This window comes from Montipora foliosa, chromosome 3 (genome assembly GCF_036669935.1).
Source record: "Montipora foliosa isolate CH-2021 chromosome 3, ASM3666993v2, whole genome shotgun sequence".
Lineage (NCBI taxonomy): Eukaryota > Metazoa > Cnidaria > Anthozoa > Scleractinia > Acroporidae > Montipora > Montipora foliosa.
In genome coordinates, this window is record NC_090871.1 from 13,765,059 (window position 1) to 13,787,530 (window position 22,472).

Genomic DNA, 22,472 nt, shown 5'->3' on the forward strand with positions numbered 1-22,472 from the left:
GGTAATCAACAAATGAATGAAAATTAGAATCTCCTACTCTCGACGATTTGTTACGTCTGAGTTGCGGTGTAGGTTTAGACATTCTTACTGCAACATAATATTGTTTTCCAAAAGCAAGAGATAAACACTTTCTCAACTCAGATAAGCTCGGTTCGTTCTTCTTTAAATAATGCACAGTACACTTTCTAATTACATGTACCCTGTCTTTATAAAACAAGCTGGACGTCTTCTTGTATAAAGGAATTCTGGAAGGTTTTCTGCCCCGCAGCCCTTGCTCTATCGCAGGAGATTGATACGGATTCCTCATCAGTTTCCTTACATAATCAATGACCGAGTCTTTCGACAGCTCGTCATTATGGTCCGCCACACAAGTACTAGTGTCTGGAAGCATGGGTTGCTTGGTTGCCTCACTGTTTTTCATGTCTCTGATGTTGTTCAAGTTGGATTCATGTGTCAATTATGCCAAGTTTCCAAAAAAGTTTGATAGTACAAGAATTTCAAAGGAATTACCTTAAGAGGAATTACCTTGGGTATAATGCCTATATGGGGGATTCACTCTTTTACCTTGATAATCTCTTGGACATACTCGGATGTTCCGTTGGCAGGAGTCGAACCTACGACCTTCAGATTACTAGTTCGGGTGTTCTTACCACTGAGCTACGAGGAGGCCGGGCTTTAAGGACGGTGCCTTCTATTGTTATTGCGTATACGTTCTGCGCATCTCGAGATACTCGGATTTTCAGAGATAATTAAGCTTCAATTGGGAAAAGAACGCTTTACATTGCTTTGTATTTTAAAGCTTTTTACAAATATTATGGATTAATTATCTTCGAAAAATGCGTAGCTACCTCCAATTTTCTCTTTGGATTTCATTAACACTTGTTAAGATCTGCTTTTCCCGCATATTCCGTAAATTGCGGAAAAATATCTTTGAATTAGTAGGCACCGTCCTTAACCAAGTTCAGGTGACAAACCAAGGACGGATCTAGGGGGAGGGTGTAAGGGGGGGGGGGGCGCAGCTCGCCCCCATGAGATGACCTGCGGCTTTCTAATACAACTCCTGAGGAAAACCCTGGATCCGTTCCTGCAAACCTCCTGCACACTGCTAAAACTGAAATGTCACGGCATATTGGCAATGGTATTAATTCATACTTCTGGGATAGAGGTGGCTTGTTCATTGTTTTTAAAAATAATAACTATTTTAATACTCATAAAAAACCTATATACAGACAACGGTGCTAAATATCAAAATCCTATTTACAAAGTTAACTTCTAAAAGAGAAAAAGTAAAACATTTCAAAACATCATTCGATTTCTGTTAGCTGAAGATTCGTAATAACAAGATAAAAATACAAATTATAAAAAGTCATAGCGTCTTAAATTTGTCATCAGAAAATTCATCCATAAAACAGCATGAGACAGAATAAATAATCAGAAATAAAAAGAATAAAACAAGTCCATTCATCACACAATCAAAAGAAAAAGCAACATCACAAAAAAGAAAGTTAAGCATATCTCTGATTGTCTAGTTCAAAATCAGTGTCAATGAGGTTTGCTTTCACTCTTTTCAAAGAAAACCGAATTAATATTAACGGTATCTCATTCCTTTTGCATTTTGAAATTAACTCAGTGCTGATGGACGTCCCAGTTCCTTGTGCTTTCGCCGCGGATTGTTCATTGTTGTTGTTGTTTTCATCATGCTGAGAGTTCTCGCCGAGTTTAAGGCTTGTGTCTCCAAGCTAAAGAATATATTTATGTTAGGATATATTTAGTGAAGAAATGGAGAATAATTTTAACTCTCATTGGCATTTGAGTTCTACGGGATCTTAAGCGGCGGCTGCGCGAATGTTAATTATATAACGAATATTGCAACTACTTAACCATAATGGTCAGGATTCAGTATTGACACTTCAAGAATCACTAACGAATTTTGCTCTTTGATTTTACAGCACCGGTAACAACTACAGCCTCAAGTAAGTCATTCTAAAACAAGACGACTGATCTTTTGAAATTACCACCAATTATTATTTTACTATTATGCTATTTTACCATATTAGGTCAAGAGAACACTCAAAATATGAGAACGCAGTAATACGCTGTCGTGTCCCGGCGGTTTGATCGGTTTAGAACAGAGCAAATACAGACGGAACGGGAGTCATCAACGAAAATGGCCGGTGTAGATGGACCCAAATTTGAACTGTTTACGTCCTTTTACGCTTGACTCTAAGCAATGACCTGTTAAATAACCACAAGAAAATTCTTCACCCTGAACAGACAGAAACCCCTGAGGAAAGTGTTGGGCGTTGGACGTTGTTGAATCGTTATTTCGTTTTTCAATAAATAATAGTGGAATAATAGATCCCTTATTGGATGGTTTAACATACGTGTGGACATTTTGCTTGTTGCTCGTATTTTCCTTCGGGGCTCTATATAGTACGCAACACTCAAAATGTCCGCGCGTATTATTTGTTAATACTTTCAATAAGGTATCTTTATCCATAGAAATCATAGAAATGGAAATAAATAGTGAGGGATAACATCCTCAACTTTGACCCACAATGAGGTGGACCCATATATGATTTTTATATTATAAAATATATACTGGGTCAGCTGACAGAAGCGACAGAAGCCCGTAACACAGAAATGTTCATTAGTTGACTGTATCTGTATCTGTATCTGTATGTAATGTAGAATACGGGCCCCTTGCCAAATTATGGCCAATCAGATTGGACCTGATGACTACAACCCCTCCGATTGGTTTACAACCAAGTAGCTGCATAAGGGATTGCTCATAACTTTGTTCGAAGAACAGAGTATAGTTTTCGGCTCCGTTTTTGGACTTTCGAATTTTTTTGGTTGGGGGTGGTCACGATTTGGCTACGCATGCGTGGGGGAAAATGATGCTATGAGGGACACAAACTATATGCCCGACAAAAGTGATGCGATTATCATTATTATCAATACACACGGTCAAATCGTACAAATTCATTTTAGAAGAAAAAATGTTTAACAGAGATGTAGCATGAAACCATTGTATGGAAAGTTGTTGCTACAATACGATCAGCTAAACAAGATCAGAAATTGTAAAAAAAAAAAAAAGAGCTCAAAACTCATCCACAAAAATTCACGCCAACTCTGGCATTGAAATGGTTAGGATCACATTGGCCCGTTCGCCAGCAAAAAGGCGCGTTTTAGAGAGGGCAGTTTCTTATTTGGATTTGACAATAAGGTGAGGGTTGGCGACCTGGGGCGGGTTGTACGAAGCCTGGTTAGCGCTAACCGTTGCTTAGGAGGTATCAAAACCTATATATAGGTTTCCATGGTATTTAACGCTGGTTAGCGCTAACCATGCTTCGAGCAACCCGGGCCTGTTTTTTAACTCGCAGATGGAATGTTGAGACTAGTTGGAGGAACTCAAAAGGGAGAAGGACGAGTGGAAATAAAGTATGGATCCTGGGGAACCATTTGTCATGATTACTGGGATGTGAGAGACGCGCAAGTTGTATGTCGCGAACTTGGATTCCTTGCTCCCGTACCCAATCTTGTGCCTTCTCACTTTGGTCCCGGTAACATTTCTATAATGCTAGATGATGTAAGATGCACGGGTTCTGAGGCTTCTATTAAGAACTGTTGGCATCGAGGACGGGGTAATCACAACTGTGGTCACCATAAAGATGTGTCCGTCATGTGTTCATTGACATGTGAGTATAAACTAAAAAATCGCTTTTTGCTCTCATTTCCCTGATGTATTGATGAATTGGTGGTTTCGATTGTTTAAATTGGTTTCGTTCTTGTTCTCTATTTCATCCGTGTAACACTGTCCCAAAAAGCTGAAAACTTGAAAAATAACACCATGTTGTGCGAAGGAGACTTTCTATGAAAAGCCCAGCGCGAACAAACTCTAACCACCCGATTCTTCATTTTATAATTTTCTTTAAGAAAACTTTATTTTGATTAGTATATTACTTGAACTTTAACTTGACAGCTATTGCCTAGTAGTCTGACCTCTATTTCTTAAACTTTTTTGCTAGGAAGATCTTAGTGGCGGTATTTTAACCCTCTCCAGCATATTCTCGCATTATTTGCTCAACCCTTCTAGCCTCTATCAGATCTCTTCAGTTCTCGCGCTTTTCGTCGAGGTTTTCAATCACCCCTAAAGACGATAGTCCATCAGCAGCAGTTAATCGTTGTTTCTCTCTACCAAACGTTGTCGTGAGTCGCGCAATTCTCTCTGTTCCAGATCGTGACAGGTTTCCTGACTTCTTATGCCTGATGAACAGTTTTGTTTACTTCTTCAATGTGAACACTATTACCGTTACCATTTTTGCTTTCTTTTTAGTCTTCATTGGGCCTTCACCCATCTCTATTTTAGTTAAAATATCTTTTTTCCTTAGTAATTGGGCTAAATGTGGTTTATCATCACATGCTAAACTTAAAGTGTCCAATGTATCTAGCGCTGAGGTACTAGGGGTCACTGTACAATCAAAAGCGAAAGTACCAGGAGAAAATCCTCTCGAAGCAGAGTAGAGAACCAACAAACTCAACGCATATAAATGACGCCGAGTATGGAAATCGAACCCAGGCCACATTGGTGGGAGGTGAATGCTCTAACCACTGCGCCATCCCTTAAGTTATATACTTCAAGTTGAACCGCGGATCATGACCACTCTAAGCGAGAATGATCATTGCTAAGCGGTTTCTCACTGCAATTCAAGTGTGGGTCTCGTTTAAGCCCAAAGTTCGTTTCTACGGGCTTCCTTTCTCAACCTTTTTCCGTTTGGAGAATATTTGCATCTTATTAGACAGGGCTTATTTGCAAATGATCACAGGATGCGCTGTAATTACGGTCAGGGTATATTATGTCATTGATTTCTGACTTACACGTATGTGGCTTGTATTGCATTTTTTCACCCATTTATGCTTTGGAAACTCGCAAGGTGAGCTCCAAAAGACACCTTCAGTCAGATTGAACATAAATTGGCAGCGAAACATCATGCATGAGGTCTTTTCTCATTGAGTAAATTCTTTTTACAGAATTATTGACACTAAAAGATTTTACTCTTGATTTTCAGCGACAATAACGACTATATCCTCAGGTAAGCGATTGAATATCGAGAAAGATGACCAATCATATGAAGTTACAATGAGTATATTTTTATCTTTTTGGTTTAATCCACAGTTACGCGTTTTCAAACTACCTCCGTTTTCATCTCGGTTAAGAAGAAGAAAATAATGTTTCATCCACACTTGCATTTCCGTATCGTTTGTGACTAGTGACTAAAATAGACGAAACTATCAGGAAAGGTTAAAAACACAATCGCTTGTCAATTTTAAATTGTTTTCACACGACGTCACCGCGACCATGTTGGTGTATGGCAGCCATGATGGTGTACCAAACTAATCCTCTGGGAATTGAACTCACTTTTTTTTCAGTAATCCAGTATGGCTGCTTGTCACGTGAGTGAAACGCTCTATAGCTATTTCAAGGGAAACAATTTCGCTTCTTCCGAAGCCTAGTGAAAAAGATAGCCTCCTACTGCTACCTTTTCCTAACACTATACTTTGGTTGTTACGGTATAATTTCTATGTCTAGATCAAAACTACGCAAACGGTCTTGTATTAGAGTGAGGCCAAGGTTTAATTGTTGTGCTGACCTCATTTTTAAAAACATTGACTCAAACTATTTGGTTTTAAACTCTGTTTTACTCGCAGATGGAAAGTTAAGACTAGTTGGAGGAACTCGAAGAGGGGAAGGACGAGTGGAAATATATCATAGCCGAAGTTGGGGAACTGTTTGTGGCGATGAATGGGATATCAAGGACGCGCAGGTTGTGTGTCGGGAGCTTGGATTCCTCTTTACTTACGCCGCTCCAGTAAACGCTGGTTTTGTTCGTAGAACTGGCCCCATATGGCTAAAGAATGTTCGATGCACGGGCACTCAGTCCTCTATTAGGAGTTGCAGTCATTCGGGATTGCGTAATCATTATTGTGCTCACCATAAGGATGCGTCAGTCGTGTGTTCATTACAGTGTAAGTACAACCCATCAACAGCAATTGCATAGTTTTCCTTGTTTCTCTTTGCTGTTTTGGCTTTTTTCGTTTTGTATTATTATTATTATTATCATTATCATTATCATTATCATTATCATTATCATTATCATTATCATTATCATTATCATTATCATTATCATTATCATTATCATTATCATTATCATTATCATTATCATTATCATTATCATTATCATTATTATCGATTTATAGCAGCGTTCTATGTCAGCTGAAAGTCCATGTGGGCATCTGGCCTCCTCCCGAGACCTGAGGTGCCCAGACTGTTGGGAAACCCTTCACCATTTCACTTTTAACATCAACCATGCAGTCCAATTACGTATCCAAGACTTTCCTGGGTATTCTTGCAGAGCCTAGCAGACACGCTTTCTCTAACAGATCGAATGCACTTGTCATTTCTAAAGCCTCAAGACCTTTAACAAGTCCCTTAGACACAATCCCCAAAGCCCCAACGACGATCGGAACAATCTTTACTTCGTGACAGTTCCACACACGCCCAATTTCTCGCTTAAGGTCTTGATAGTTTTTAACCTTCTCTTGCTCCTTGTTCTTGACCCTGGTGTCAAAGGGGCAGGCTACGTCTATTATGAGACATGATCTTGACTGCTTTTCAAGAACAATAATATCTGGTTTGTTGTGGTCGATTCGATGGTTAGAATTATTATTATTATTATTATTTATTTATTTATTTGTTTATTTGTTTTTAACTATTTTGACGATGTGTTGACATTAACACTAAGAAATGCTAAGGATTATTGTTCTTTTGATTTTCCAGCGATACCATCTACAGTCTCAAGTAAGCTAATACTACTTAGTAAAGACAAACTATAAATTATCTTCCAACCCCTCCTGTTTTTTCCTGGATATTTTTAGCGTATGACCGGGAGCTTGGTGGTTTTCGTAAAGGGGTGTAACTTCGAAGATCAATTGGAAGTAGAAGGGCGAAGAATGAAGTTTTAAAAGAAAAGAAATTTCCGTCGGGGTTAATGTCTTTGATTAATCTCTTTAAAAGAAACAAACAAATAAAGAATGAAAAATACATAGCCACTGGGGAGGGGATCTAACGTACGCCATTTCTTCGGTTCTAAACTTTTCCCCCGCAACCTGTTTAGGATGAAACGGTTGAAACTGTTAGTTTGCGTTGAATTGTTGACAGTTCGTTTTCGTGTCCTGAAATGCACATTCATTATCCAAACTCAAGTAATTTATACAGGGCGTTAGTGCTGGTGCGATTGAGCTAATTCCATTTGTGCGTGCGGCATAATGAGTACTAGTCCATATGTGTCACTCTTTTAGATAGTGTAACAGAATCATTCTTTTGCCTTTTCAACTTATTCGACATGGTTTGATGCCCGTTAGGCCGTTAAAAATTTGCTGAGCGAAATAAACAGAAAACAAACAACAACAACTACAAGGTAAAATTGTCTCTAAGACTCTTTCGATAAAAAGTACTTTGTAATTTAAAACTGAATAACCAACAAGACCAAACTTGAAGGAGATAGCCCAACATGTTTAGTTTAGTCTCGTTGGTTATTTACTTTCTTTTTGTAAGTATCAGGCGAATAATGTATCAATTTAACCATTGTATTTTTCTTATAAATAAGTTTAAATTCAAATTGTACAAATCATTCACAACTGAAAAAGGGATAAGATACAATAATTCAATAAATACAACATAATAATAATAAACTCAAGTCAGTCAATTCAATGAAATTCAGTGAAATTCAATTTCAATTCAACGAAATTCAAGTTCAACTCAATGAAAATTCAAGTTCAATTTAATGAAATTCAATTTCAATTCAATGAAAATTCAATTTAAACATCCGGGATTGAACATCCGGGAATCCGTTTCCAAAAGCTTCTCCGGCCATTTTTAACCAACAAAATGGAGGAACATCTTCGTAGTCTAGCCCATTTGTTGAGTGAGTGCTCGAGACTCGTGTCACAAGTGTTAGCAAGCAGTAGTTCAAGTTCAAATACGAAAGTTCCGGATTCACTAACTCAAGTCGTTTCTGAAAATAACTTGAGTTCAAGGAGCAATGTTTCTAGTGCCGTCGAGCGAACTCGATCCACGTTACAAAGAAGTCGAAAAAAAGGATTGTGTTCTCGCTTGAGCCAACGGGAGCGACTTCGGTCCGTGTACCTTCCGTCCATTCAATTTTCATCAAACTAGAAAACTGAAAATTAAGAATGACAAATATTGATTATCAATTTTTATACTCAGAAAAACAGAAATCATTGGTTAATTTTTAATTCTCCTTTGTTTTGGCCTTTCACATAAGGGAAGAAGCTCCATTTTAGTTTAGATTTCCTTTGCTTCAGGTGTAATGAAAATAGAAATGAGACAAGATTTGCCAAAATTCCTTAAAGAAGCTGACATGCAAGAACCACTTACAAAACTGGAACTCAAATTTCAAAATCAATTTTTGTTTTCCGTAAATGCGAAAGTCAGAAATTGAAAAACGGGACGAAATAGGTGTGTGAGTGGAGGGGACAGCAACACCGGAAGTGGAAGAAACAAGATGGCGGCGAATGACGCGTGGAACCCCCTATTGTTCGTACATGTTGTGGTTGCGCTCGCCGTCTTTGGGCCTGATTTCACAGCAGCCTTGCTTTATTAAAATCAGACTGAAATATTGTTAAGGTAAGCGGGAGGTAAGGGTTTTATTAGCTTCGCATTTTGTGCCTTCGAATGACTTTGCCTGAATTTCACTTCATCCCCTGGTTCATTTGAGTTTTCAAAAAGCAATATTCTTCTTGAAGACCTGTGGCTTAAACAGCTCATAACGACCGTGCCGTGTGGAAGCGTTGAGGATGTGTGCGAATCCACACGGCACGGTCGTTATGAGCTGTTAACGCAAGGTCGTCAAGAAGAATATTTCAGTCTGATTTTAATAAAGCAAGTCTGCTGTGAAATCAGGCCCAAAGACGGCGAGCGCAACCACAACATGTACGAACAATAGGAGGTTCCACGCGTCATTCGCCGCCATCTTGGTTCTTCCACTTCCGGTGTTGCTGCCCCCTCCCCTCACACGCCTATTTCGTCCCGTTTTTCGTATTTACGGAAAACCAAAATTGATTTTGAAATTTGATGTCCCAGTTTTAGAACTGGCTCTTGCATGTTCGTTTTTAAGGAAATTGAAGCAAATTTTGTCACATTTCTACTTTCATTAAATCTGAAGCAAAAGAAATCTGAACTAAAACAGAGCTTCGTCGCTCATGCGAAAAGTCAAAGGAAAGGAGAATTAAAATTTCACCCATGATTTCTGTTTTTCTGAATATCAAAAATTGAAAATCAAGATTTGTCTTTCCTAATTTTCAATTTTGAATTGAATTTGAATTTCATTGAATTGAAATTGAGTTTTCATTGAAGTGAAATTGAATTTTCATTGAATTGAAATTGAATTTCATTGAATTGAAATTGAATTATGGTATTGAATATTGCTGCTTGCCATACATGTCGAAACATGTCTTGTAAAAAAATTTAAAATGTTTTATTTCTTCAAGTTATTTCTCATCTGCTGTTCTCAAGAGCTAGAAAAAAAAATCACATTTTGGACTTTGTGGTAAAATCGGATTGAAAAAGGAATGGCTTGCCAAGGTCAGTCTGTTGATACTTCGTAGTTTCTCAAGAATTGGTTTTTAGAGAGAGGGACAATCATCATTTTCCACCAAACTATCGTTTCCCTTACGAAATGAGAATTTTCAGGCTGAAATTTAGACATTTCATATCGTTGTTTGGTGAGAACGGCAAGGAGAAAATCATGTAAAACGTGACTTGAGAATTATTGACACTCACAGAATCACTAACAACGTTGTTTTTTTCACTTTGCAGCATCTATAACAACTACAGCATCAAGTAAGTTAATGAATACAGAAAATACTCATCTTTTGAAACTACGAGAGATTTTTTGCGTAGATTATTTTCTTTTATCTCAGTGGACTCTCACTTCTGTTTTGTTGAACCCTACCGATTTTTAACATGAAAGTAAGCTCTGGTTTATGACTTCAATTAACTAACAGATGGAAAGTTGAGACTAGTGGGTGGAACTCGGAGGGGAGAAGGACGAGTGGAAATATATCACAATGGAGCCTGGGGAACAGTTTGTGATGATCACTGGGATCTGAGAGACGCACAAGTTGTATGTCGCGAACTTGGATTCCTTTCCGCCCTCTCTGCTCCAATAGTTGCTCGCTTTGGGGAAGGTAGTGGTTCCATATGGTTGGACGATGTACAATGTACGGGTTCTGAGTCCTCTATTAGAAACTGTAGGCATATAGGCTGGGGTAACGAAAACTGTGGTCACGGTGAGGATGCGTCAGTTGTGTGCTCAATAACGTGTAAGTATAAACCTTTAACATCGCCTTCGCCACTTATTTCTCCTCCCTTTTTGGTATTTCCCGGCTTTGTTTCGCTTGAGTAGTTTTCGCTTTTCTCGTCTTCTCGAGGTACTGCATGCGCATTTCACTGCTGTAGAGAGCTAATATAGTAAAATAGTAGAGCCGTCAATCCACCAAACAACCAACTAAAATGTAAAGTCTAGGCGGTCTTTTATAGGAATTGGTCGCTTTCGAGAGCTAATTTTCAGCTACCCTATCTATATATTAAGTAACTTGGATATCACTGTACTTTTCTCCAAACCCATGACATTAACGTTTGGAAGCCTTAAAACATTTGAACTCTTCCATAAAAGGTGAAACCGTCCAAGAGAGGATTAGGGATGATTTCTTAAGCGTGAAACTCAGGCAGTCGGTTGAGCACCGTGTCTCTCGCTTGAGAGCGCTAACGCTATAACAAAGGAAATATTATTGATTTGACGGAAAATAAGAGGAAGGATTTGCATAAAAAACTGTTTTGGTGTCGATTATTGTTATTAATAAAGTTTCTCCGATGTCTCGCGCGTTTCTCAGGGTCTTTTTTAAAGTTTGTAAACTATTTACGGAGAAATGTCAATAGAAAGTGAGGTCCTCACAAGTTATGTTGTTTTTATTTTTCAGCGACAGTGACAACGACAGCTCCAAGTAAGCTAGTAAATAAAGAAAACTATGCCTGTCTTTTTTTTATTACACTCGGAACAATTTTTAGCGTATTTATTTTCCTTGGATCGTGTAATCGTAGACCGACACTTCTTTGTTTTGTTGTTCTCTGCTATCAGTCAGACATATTTTTGGTTTGTCTCAGATGGGACATTACGACTAGCTGGAGGAACTCGGAGGGGTGAAGGACGAGTGGAAATATATCACAACGGAGCCTGGGGAACTGTTTGTCATGATAATTGGGACAAAAGAGACGCACAAGTCGTTTGTCGCGAACTTGGATTCCTCTTTGCCATTTCTGCTCCAATTAGCGCTCGTTTTGGCCTTGGGAGCGGTTCCATATGGCTGGATAATGTGAACTGCAAAGGTTCTGAGTCCTCTATTAGGAATTGTCCGCACGCAGGATGGGATAATCACAACTGTGGTCACTATCAGGATGCGTCGGTCGTGTGCTCAGTAGCAAGTAAGTAAAAACTAATTGCAACACTTTTATTACTCATCAACACAAGGTTTTTCCTCACGCGTCCACGTTTTGGTGTTTTTTGAGGTTTACCCTAAATGGTTTGGCTATCTTGTCGAGGTTTCGGGTCTCACAAATAGCGCTCTACACTAGATTAAAGTGTTAAAACCATAAAAACTGGTTACACCAGTTAAGACCCTTAAATTGGAAATTTCACTGTGGACGTTCATAACAAGGCGTCTCTCTCTACCCTACTAAACCCCGAAGTGGCAGAGCACAGAAACTGTCCGTTACAAAAACGGCATCATATAAAAGCCCTGAAAGGGCTCATTCTTCTGATACATTCGAGGTCAAAACACGAGTTTGCACAGAATTTCCTCTTAGCGGGCTTCCACAAATTGGAGCCCTTGTTATCTGTCAGTAGAAGCAGCACCAGTTACAGATTCAGATTTTTGTTTTTGAGTCTCTTTACTGCAGAATTATGATTTTCGGAAAACATATCCACATTAGTGTGGGTCCCTCAATTTAAAATACAGACTAGGAAAAGCACTTTTTTCAATGGGGTGCATGTTGAAAGTAATTTTAACTGGTTTACAATTCGGATGTACAGCGCTAACTATAGGTTAACCTTTAATTCCTTGAACGGGACGTTTGTCCATCACGTAATTACTACCCAGCGGGATGTCCTCGACTAATTGGACCTAATTTCGTGTTTGGGGCCTCTTTATTGAGACACAGTCAAACTGAGTAGTAAACTTTGTTTTTCCGGCTTTATTTATATATTGAGGTTTCTTTACGATACACAAAAAATAATTTACAGATAAATATTACAAAACACAGTGAAACAGGGATGCTTTTATTAAACAATTCGTCCTGGTAAAGTGGAACAGGGTGTTGCCATTGGGAAAAAAACTCAAGGTCGTTTTTCTCAGAAGCAACGGTCTTGGCAACGAGTCTAGCCTGGTCTCTTATTCTACTGATGGGCACATTGCCTACTTCTTCAAGTACAAAGGCTTGAGTGGTAGGCGAATCTTCAATTTAAACCAAACAAGGACGGTCAACCGGGCACATGATGGGACTAAAGTCAAAAAAATGTCTTGAAATTTTTGCTCGCGGTATAGCTTTAACCTGTTTTTAATGCACGATCTCTTTTCACTAGTTTATCCCTTTGTTAATGAATTCAGCATCACTGAAAAAAAAAAACATTATTTGTCAGATGATGTAAAAAGATCCGAAGAATGCAAGGCTCACATTCAGGGTAAGATGCTCAGATTTAAAAACCACCTTTCCTGTTATCAGTCTCGGCTTGTTAGAGGCATTTACCATCTCGTATTTTTCGGAAACGGCAAACTTCTGAGTGTCACGTGACATGGCTTGCGATCGAGTTTGCAGTCTGCGGTTCAATTTCTGTGGCTGGATATTCTTCTTGCGGTAAGTGCCTTACCCCAGCGTTTTTCACCTTACAATTCTGTAGGAACTCACTTTAAGCGAATTAGTTACCTTTCTCAATGCTTAACTCTTGAATGAACACTTTTTGCCGATCATTTGCACATCCTTAAGGCCGCTGGCTTGGTTGAATTAAAACATGTAAAGTAAAACATTAATCCAACATGGCACGTTTTTTTCCCGCCAAATGCCCAACCTTGTGCTAAAAAAAAGTCCATTTTTGCCACTACGACAAACCGCTAACGGCTATCCGCGGTTTGAAGTTTAGCTCAATGGTAGAAACGCTGCCGAGAGGAAAGGAGATGTTATGCTTGCGTGAATTTAACGACGGTTCGTGCGTAGAATTGAAGGGAGATTTTAAGAGGTCTTGGGCAGGGACGGTAGAAAACGTGCACCCCAAACTGGACCCCCAACTGGACCTCCTCGAGAGAGGAAAGAAAACAATAGATGGTTTTCAAAGTGACGTCATCAAATTCTAAAATCAAAATCGCAAGGTCTTTTGAATTTTTATCTAAAGGAGGTTGAAGATGACCTAGAAATAGATATATTTTGCAAGTTTCCAGTTCCTTGACGTCTTTCGTTTCGAAAATACAGCATTTTGAATTTCCGAATTGTCACCTTGCGTGACACCATGATAAAAAGCTATTTGGTTGATAAATGTCCATCCCTATGATTCTCAGCAGTTTGAGCTTTTCAAGTACATTAAGATATCTGTTCATACACGTGTATTTTATCTCATGAGCAAAAAGTAAGCGCTTTAATCGCAAAGTGAACTCCAGATGTTTTCGTTGATTACCGACCACCATATTGGTGGATCACATGACGTTTCCATTGAAAACTCTATAAAGTTGCGTGAAACGCTTTGACAAATAACTCAGAAACGATGTATCGTACAGACCTCAAAATTGGTGGTTAAAAGATTTTTTTCTAAGTTCTTGACCCTTTTCATTTAACGATTTCGAATTTATATTTGCGTGACAGTGAAACAAACTATCTACGGTTTGAATACGAGAAGCGAAAGGCTCTATCATCATACCGTGCATCTATAACCACAATTGCTTGCGCCTTGAAAATGTGTTTTTCTCCCGACTGGAGATTGCCTCGTGTTTTTCGCTTCAGGCTCACTCACTGCGGCACATGATTTCGAGTGCAATCTGTAATAGATATTAAAAGCAGGAGTATTTTTAAGGGAGCGACAAATTTGCACAAGCTCCAGTTCTTATTTGTGCTTATAATTTCAAATTGCACCAGGAAAAATGACGTACTAGTTTTTAATTAATAATACCGGTATACATGAAAGAATGCGTGGTATCTTATCAACCGCGTTCGATCAGGTTTTAAGTTTGAATGTCCGGTTAAAAAGTTCTAATACCCTGCCACATACTTACATAAGAACAACATCTATTGTATTCTGTCTGTCTCGTTCTTCAAAGAACTCCGCCAAATGCTAACTAACATGGCGCCGATGACGTAACGTGAAAACCACCTATGAGTGAAGGTTGCAGTTAGTAAAGGATTTCATCAGCTTCTGTGCCACAAAATGTAAAATAAAGTGACGACGGCGAACGATGGCTGTGACGACAATTAGTGATGATCACAAAGTGTACTTGTTTACGAGATCTACCAATTTGATCAGGGTGAATGCCTTTACATAAGAGCAAGCACTGTTTGGCAGTATGATTTCATTCATACCCCCGCAACCAGCACCCCATGTCGTCTTGTACCCTGTTTTGATAGGGTTATCATTTTAGAGACTCGCTTGAAGGTTTCTTGAGCACTGGTTTCTAATTCTGTACTATTAGAGCTGCAATTTACAATTGATAAACAAGCACGGGATTTCGATCATGCGAAGGATCAATGGCAGATGGAGAGGGTGAAAGAAGTGCAACTCCAGGGTAAATTACCAGTTTTATTATTTATTCCATGCACACATGATGAAATCATCATGAATATTTGAAGGATGAAGACTTACTGGGACCGATTTTGTTATTGAGCCCGCGATGCCTCCTTGAAAATATACATTGATATTTTTGGTAAAGGCTCTTGTTTTGCATACTCACATAATCGTTATAATTGAGTTAGCGACAAAAATAACTGTCTAACTCTGTATACACCACGAGGCTGTTTCGAAAACAGTGGCCAAGTGCATAGCTCTCGGATAAGGACTATAAACCGTAGGCCACGTCTCACAAATATATTTTGTGTTCATAAGTTCCCTGGAACGTTAAAGACCCACACACTATTCGAAAAGAGTAGACGATGGAGTCCCCAGTGTTGTGGCTGTCCTGTTTTCTCCGGCAGAAGTGGCCGGCTTGGCAGTGATGTCTCTAAAAAAGGCTTACGGTGTATGAGGCCACCTAAGCAGAAACAGCCATAAGTCAAGAAGGGACTGAGTCAAAGAGGGCCGAATGCTGGAACATGTAGATGATGTAGATAGCGCGGAAAGACTTTATGAGTGGCGCGAGTATCGGTCAGACCAACGGCATGCAGTTAATGTGATGATCCTGTTGGAACAGAATCACTGATTTAATCAGGGGGTCATAATTATTGAAGGATTGTTCATAGAAATGGGAAGGTGCATTGAAGAAGATAAGGAATCTTTACTATAACAAATAGCTCACACACAGGATTACAAGTGACGGTGATCGGCAGCGAAGCCATAACCACCTCTCTTCTCCTCCCACGGCCATGCAGTGTTCATCTGGCCCGGGTTGCTCGAAGCATGGTTAGCGGTCACCAGCGTTAAATACCATGAAAACCTATATGTTTTGATTCCTCTTAACCAACGATTAGCACTAACCAGGCCTCGAGCAACCTGCCCTGTTCTTCTTCTGTCCAGATAGAGTAATAACGCTTATTTATATGGTTCGATTCATTTTCTTTACTCTCTTTTTAATCAGGAAACCAGTACATGTTAAAATGACTGTACTTAACCAAGGGGTTTCAATTATTGACTTATTAGTCTTTTATAATTGTATCTTATAGAGAAACTCAAGAAACTAAGGAGCATTCTCAAAGGTAGCTCACTATTAAATTATTTTCTTGGATGTGTGCAATGCAAATGTGATGGGGGAGGCTGGTCAAATTAGATACATGACAACATGCAGTACGGTTAAAAAAGTAATTTGCAGCGTTGAGATGCTTCAAGCTAGTGTACTCCCGTGGCGGGATTTGGATGACATCAACAAAGATAACATTCCACTGACATCTTCATTAAGCGACATTTCTTTTAGCTTCTTACATGTTGTACATTCCCAACCTTATAGGAGTGATTAATTACACGAAAGGAAAATCCTGGGTATCAGTTACAAAACTGAGAAGATAGACATTCACTTCAGAAATTAATAACGTTTTAAAGTCGTGTCTGCCACAGATTCGGAGTAATTTGGTTTAAGCATCGATTTCGGTGATTTTGTGTACCTCCGTTAAAATACCTTTTTAAACAATTTGGGGACTTAAAGGGGCTACTAGGTCATGCAATTTTAGGCAATCTCAGCATTGATCAAATGGTCATAGAATTAACTGAAATAACAAAGTAACGGCTCAAAACTATAGAAGAACTCAAACAAAACACAGGAAAGCTAAGAAGGGACAAGGATGGACAAAACTGGGGAGGATTGCAATGGATTGCATTTGGGTAAATTTGAAAAACGTCGGCCCACCTTTTTTCAAATTTATATCAGTTTATATCAAAATGCCATTTAAACAGCTGGAAAATCACTCTCCGTTGTTATGTGGCCGTGATTTTGCAAATGAAAGACTCTTGCTCTCCCAATTTGACGTTTAGAGCGCATAACTAACAAAATTAAACAAAATTACCTAAAACAGCGTGACCTAGCCCCATTAAACAGCTTTCTGCGGACATAGGCACAGGTCTGCCTAGTGGTTTCCGTAGATGTCATCTAATTTGTGGGAGTAGACGAGGGTTGCCAAAATTCTCTTCCCTTGTCTTCCCTCCCCCTCTCCCTGGTCCAGGATTTCTCGATTACTATGGTTTGGGTTAGTTGTTGGCTCCTGGGAAAATGAAATTGTTATCGTTGCGCTGACATTTTTCGTCATGATTCGCGCTCTATACCGTTTCTTTCTCAAACTACTAAGATCGACATCAATCGTTTTGGTCAAACAACTTGAACACGTGGAGGAAGCGAGTTTTTGGCGAGTTCGTGGCCTGGATCAGCCCACGTTGAATGGGCTCTGAAGAAGTATGACTGCTTTCCAGTTTTGGAAATTGGCTATGTTAGTGTTTTCAGTTGGTCGCGATTTCTGGTGTTATCCTTGATGCAAAAATCTGTAAAACCCTAAGTCTCGGGAAAACGGTGCGGTTTCAACACTTCCTTCAGCATCCTTTCGATGTTGTTAAACGATGTTCACCGCTGAGGTTCAACAAGCTTTAAATTTTAAACTCAAAGAAAAAGAGGTATCACAAAGAGGGCTTGTGAACATTATGACGCTTTATTTTAAGACACAAAGTAGCTGCTTCCTAATACTGTTCATGGCTTTTATTTTTTGTTCACTGCTTCCTTCGCCAATAAGGATCAATTCGCTTAGCAAATGGCGGGGCGTCAAGCGGCCGTGTTGAAGTCTTCTATAACGGAACGTGGGGAACTGTTTGTGATCATAGCTGGGGTATCAGTGATGCCAACGTGGTTTGTCGCCAGTTGGGATTCTCTCGTGCATCCTCTGCTCCTCACAATGCAAGATACGGCCCGGGGACTGGCAAAATCTGGATGTATCATGTCAATTGTGGTGGAAGAGAACCTTCATTGTTTGAATGTAAGCACGACGGTTGGGGAACTCGCCCGGGCCACTGTAGCCATAGTGATGATGCAAGTGTTGTTTGTGTCTAACACAATGAGAAATTATCTTCCCGGGGTCCAAAGACGCTGTATCTGCTACAGCTATCTAAATATGTTATTGGTAGTTCTAAATATAACTAGTAGCCTTTAAAACCGTGTTGATTAATTCCAATTATTTCTCTTGAAAGTACATGCTAAATGGAATGCCTATGAGCTACAAACCACGACTTTAAATTGAGAACGAAGCCCCCTTTTTGGCAGATTGCTTCACGGTTACGTCTAATTCTTACCATCAACTACAACAGTACAAAGTTTCTTCACGGTTCCCATAAACAATAGTCGGGAAACCAAATATTGTTCACAGGTGGGGGGGTGAGGGGGAAGGGGTTATCAATGGGACTATTATTTCCTTGGAAAAAGAAACGGTGTATCAAATGTTTTGTAGCTCATCTGTTAATTGCACTCACTTTTGTTAAGGAATTTTCGTTGAATTTTAATTCCATGACTCAAAGTGATAACCGAGGCAACACAGCTTCCTTTGAAAGCGCGTCCACGTGCAAAACGTATTTCCATACAAAAGAAAACTAATAATCTCTGACCTAGTTTTGAAAAAAAAAAGCTGAATTAAAAAACAACCAGAGGCAGCGGGAACAATGACGGCAACAGTACCGACAACACTAATCTTATTGGTTAAATAAGGAAAATGGTCGAACTGCACGTGTGGCGCGCCTTTTTTTAGTACGGCAGTTTTCATCTTTGCCGCGTTCTGAAAAACGACACCTTGAGGAAGAACCAAATATAAGGTTTTGACGACAACACGTGCATTTGACGAGTGAGTCTCTCATTCACTGGCTTTCCTTTAAAACCGTGCGAACCGCCAATCCACTTCCAGGGCACTTCCCTCATATTATACAAGGTAATCAAGATGAGATGATCGCGAAATATTTTTTGGATTGCGCAAAGTTAAGTTAGGTTAAGAAGTGTCGTTTCGTTGTACTAGCCGTCGTCTTTTCTTAAACTTCCCAATAACTATGATCTGAGTGCCGTAGCAATAATGACACGATAAAATTCCTAAATTCCACTTGTCAACAAAAAAAAATCAAGGTAGAATAAGTGTTACGGGTTAAACCCAATTAAAAATCACCGTAGAGTGCAGTTAAATCTTAATTTGTTTAAACGATGATTTTTTTGCAATAAATGAAACTTATCGCAAGCTTTGTTGGATACCACCAGATACGTTTCCACTATTGTCTTTGTACCACTAGATAAAGTCTCATCACCCATGCACACTGAGCAACATTACATCGGGCAGACAATTCCCCTGGGCGGATTCAGGGGTGATTCAGTCGTGCGGTTTGGTCGAACCCTTAGGGTAAAATGAGAAACGTCAAAACACGAGCAGTTTCTAGTGCAGTCTTTGTTTGAAATATCACAAAACAGGGATACGATCATCTCTTAAAAAGGAAAGCGTTTCCAAAGACCCAAATTTAAAAGTCTCTGTAAATGGGGTAACATGCCCCACGGAACTTTCAAAAAGGTCCACCTCCGGCCGATGATTCTCTAAGCCCCTGGATCCGCCAAACAGTTCCGGAGCTTAAGTACATGATGACGGAGGGCGCATTTACTTTAAAGGGTGATGGACAGCGGGTACAAAGTGCTTTTAAGTGACGCACGGCTACCGAAAATAGAATGTTTGTGTCTGTGCTAAACTGGAGTGCTGCGAGTAGAAATCTTGAAAGATTCTTGATACAGCTACTAGCAAAGGGTCATAAGAGAGTGTTTTTCAATTCCATTTTCTTTTGACTTTTTTGGGTTTTAAAAGAAATACTTATAAAATGCCATCTATTTTTATTCGCCTCCTAAATTTGACGACTGACAGAGAAGGTCTCGGATTTTTTTTTAACGTTACTGACATTTTTATTCCCAACTATGCTTATGTCCTGCTTTATTGTATAGGTAATGAAACAATATCACTGCTTCTGGGAACTCTTCCAGCGCCGACTTAATTACTTTCGTACCGATATTTGTAACTCTTCCCTTCAAACCCGAGCCCAAGCAAAGAAGAGATCAGTATTCAGCGGAATTCAGCCTTCCGTGAGGCATAAAGAATTATATCGATCTCGGAGGGTGTTGTCCGCCTGGCTCCAGTTGTTTGAGGGGTGGATAGCGCTATCCGCAGGATAAATCACTATCCAGCGGATAAACACTATAGAAAACAAATTAAGTTATTCAGTGGATATCGCTATCCACCCTTCGATTAAATGGGCCTGGACAATACTAGGCTACTCCCTCCTCGATCTACATAATCAAAATTAATGCTTCATGTCAGCCTTAACGTACATTTGTTCATTGACCCATTAAATTTTCGCCCAACCATTAATTGCAAGAAACAAAAAGAAAAAATACGAGGGGGGGGGGGGGGAGGGAGGGGGGTAAAACAGCTTTTTTTTTTCCTTTCCCCGATCTTTGAATGTTGTAGCTGCCATTTCATTCTTGTTTCTTGTGCTTAAGGTGATTCCCTGGTTTTGCATTGCGCAACCCTACTGCGGATAATTTCTTGCGTCATTGGCACATGCATTAGCTCGCGCACATAGATAAAATGGCGGATTTTCATTGACGCCAAACTTAATCCGCCGAGGAATGGCTATTTTCTCCTAAACGATTACGGTGACCCCCATTCTTTATTTCATTTTTTGCTGAGCACAGTGTCTAAATGGAGTAATAAAAAAATCAGCAAAAATCTAGGGTCAGTTTTTTGCCAATTTCATAAAATTGTACGAAAGGAGCTATTGCGAGTCGAACAGCCCACACTCAAGTTAAACATATTTTGGAGTGTTAAGTACTCAAAAAGGCATTCAAATACATTTTTAGGTAGGTACGTGAATTAAGGATAGAATCACACCAGGCTCTCCGGATATATCATGGATTACATTTTTAATATCGAGCTAAATTTGTGCGACATTGGGGATGCGTGGCAGTTGTCAAAGTGGCTTTTATAACCGTATTCGCCAGCGCCGTACCATGGAAACGAGCACGGTGAACCCCCCTCCCCCCCTCCCTTTTTTTATTACTTTTTTATCATCTCCTTGACATGTTACAACATTGAGCGAAGTTTCATCGGAAATCTATGACAAGTTTTATTTTTAGGGACCACCTTAATTCGAAGTCCATCTCAGAGTGTTGCTCCATAAACCTGAGAAAGTATTGATAAGAATCGTTACGACAGCAAAGTATTAAGAACTGATTAATCAACCCTTTGACTCCCAAGAGTGATTGACATAAGTTTTCTCCTCACAGGCTCAATACATAAGTAAACAGACTGATAGCGAGAATAAGGAAATTCATCACCGGGTATTAATTATCTAGATCAGTATATTATCAAATTCCCGTTACTGACATAAAAAGTAATGTATGGCAGTCAGTAGGAAGAATTTACATTCAGATCTTGGGGATGAAAGGGTTAATGTACTGAATTCTGCAAGGATCAGGGCCTAGATATATGAACGCCGACTTACTCAAATCTGCGATAAAGCATACCACGCTTCAATTCGGTCTTCAGATGCTTCACAAAGGAACAAGCAATCTTAGGCTGAAGTTAGTGTAAAAAGAAGAGTCCAAAACAATCGTGAAGGACAAAAAGCGCTCTAAAAACCATTTCCCTGTCGATTACATAAGGCATTTTATGGGTTTTGCTTTCGAATATCAGTAGTGTTTGTGAAAGACTACAAATCCCCCACGAAATGAAATTATTAATATCACCGATCCAAAAAACAAACAAACAATAGAAAGAATAGCAATCAAACAAAAGAAAAATTAACTACCGAGTAAACCTTGAAAGAAAACTTAGAGAAAACCGCAAAACTGATAACAATGATTTGCTGTACACCAAACGTACAGTGTAAACTCAGTTTTGGCTATGATTTTTCCTCAACACACAATCGACACACAATATTCTCCCCTGCTTTACTGGTGAGTGTTTCAGTTAGTGGAGAGATAGGCCCCTTTCTGTGAGGTGATTCTTGTTGGAGCACCATAGATTCCACAGAGGTTGATTGATGTCTACATATACTGCCGATTTAAACATTAAAGTGTCCCTAAGATCAAAACTTGTGTATTTCATTTTTTACTTGCATTTTCATGTTGAATATGTCTTTCTTACCAACCTTGCGAAATATCAATCCCCTACGAAGACTGGAAGTGCGATATCTTTTTTACCGTTTTCAGTCAAAGATTGCAAAGGCCGCCATTACTTGGCCTTGTGCCTGGAGGCCTGGTTGCGTGTTATAGGTAGTGACGTCAGAGACTTAAGGCGAACTCTTCAAATGGCTAATTTTCATGTGGAAATTACGGGTTGACATTCCTTTTTTGCAACTAATTGGTCGATTTCATACACCGTAATCTGCTGTGTCGAACTAAAAAATGCCTTCAAGTCGCTGTTCAGTGCAATTCTGCAGCAATAGTTGAAATATTAAAGAGAAAGTAAGGCCTAGAAAAAGTTTCTCGATCTGAATCGAAAGTTCTTTACCCGTATTGTCATACTTGACCACTCATTTGGACTAAATGTGTTTAAATAGCCAGCGATAACGCTTCAAAAATGGGCAATTTTAAATTGAAATCCGTCAACTTTGTTTTTGTGTATGCAAACGAGGCTATGACGTAGCAATAGT

The 22,472-nt window shown here is 39.3% G+C and overlaps 1 protein-coding gene across 1 annotated transcript in view; it reads left to right on the top strand.

Annotated features, from left to right (window-relative positions):
- The window catches only part of LOC137996838 (deleted in malignant brain tumors 1 protein-like), a 34,296-nt gene extending 15,295 nt beyond the window's left edge, over positions 1–19,001 (top strand). Inside the window, exons 5-17 of the mRNA XM_068842446.1 lie at positions 1,950–1,973; positions 3,387–3,701; positions 5,073–5,096; positions 5,713–6,030; positions 6,842–6,862; positions 9,902–9,925; positions 10,090–10,407; positions 11,065–11,088; positions 11,249–11,566; positions 12,780–12,821; positions 14,812–14,904; positions 15,995–16,027; positions 17,543–19,001. Of these exons, the coding sequence (XP_068698547.1) occupies positions 1,950–1,973; positions 3,387–3,701; positions 5,073–5,096; positions 5,713–6,030; positions 6,842–6,862; positions 9,902–9,925; positions 10,090–10,407; positions 11,065–11,088; positions 11,249–11,566; positions 12,780–12,821; positions 14,812–14,904; positions 15,995–16,027; positions 17,543–17,856 (1,868 nt within the window). The 3' untranslated portion in view covers positions 17,857–19,001. The remainder of the gene's footprint in view (positions 1–1,949; positions 1,974–3,386; positions 3,702–5,072; positions 5,097–5,712; positions 6,031–6,841; positions 6,863–9,901; positions 9,926–10,089; positions 10,408–11,064; positions 11,089–11,248; positions 11,567–12,779; positions 12,822–14,811; positions 14,905–15,994; positions 16,028–17,542) is intronic.
- Positions 19,002–22,472: the final 3,471 nt, after the last annotated feature.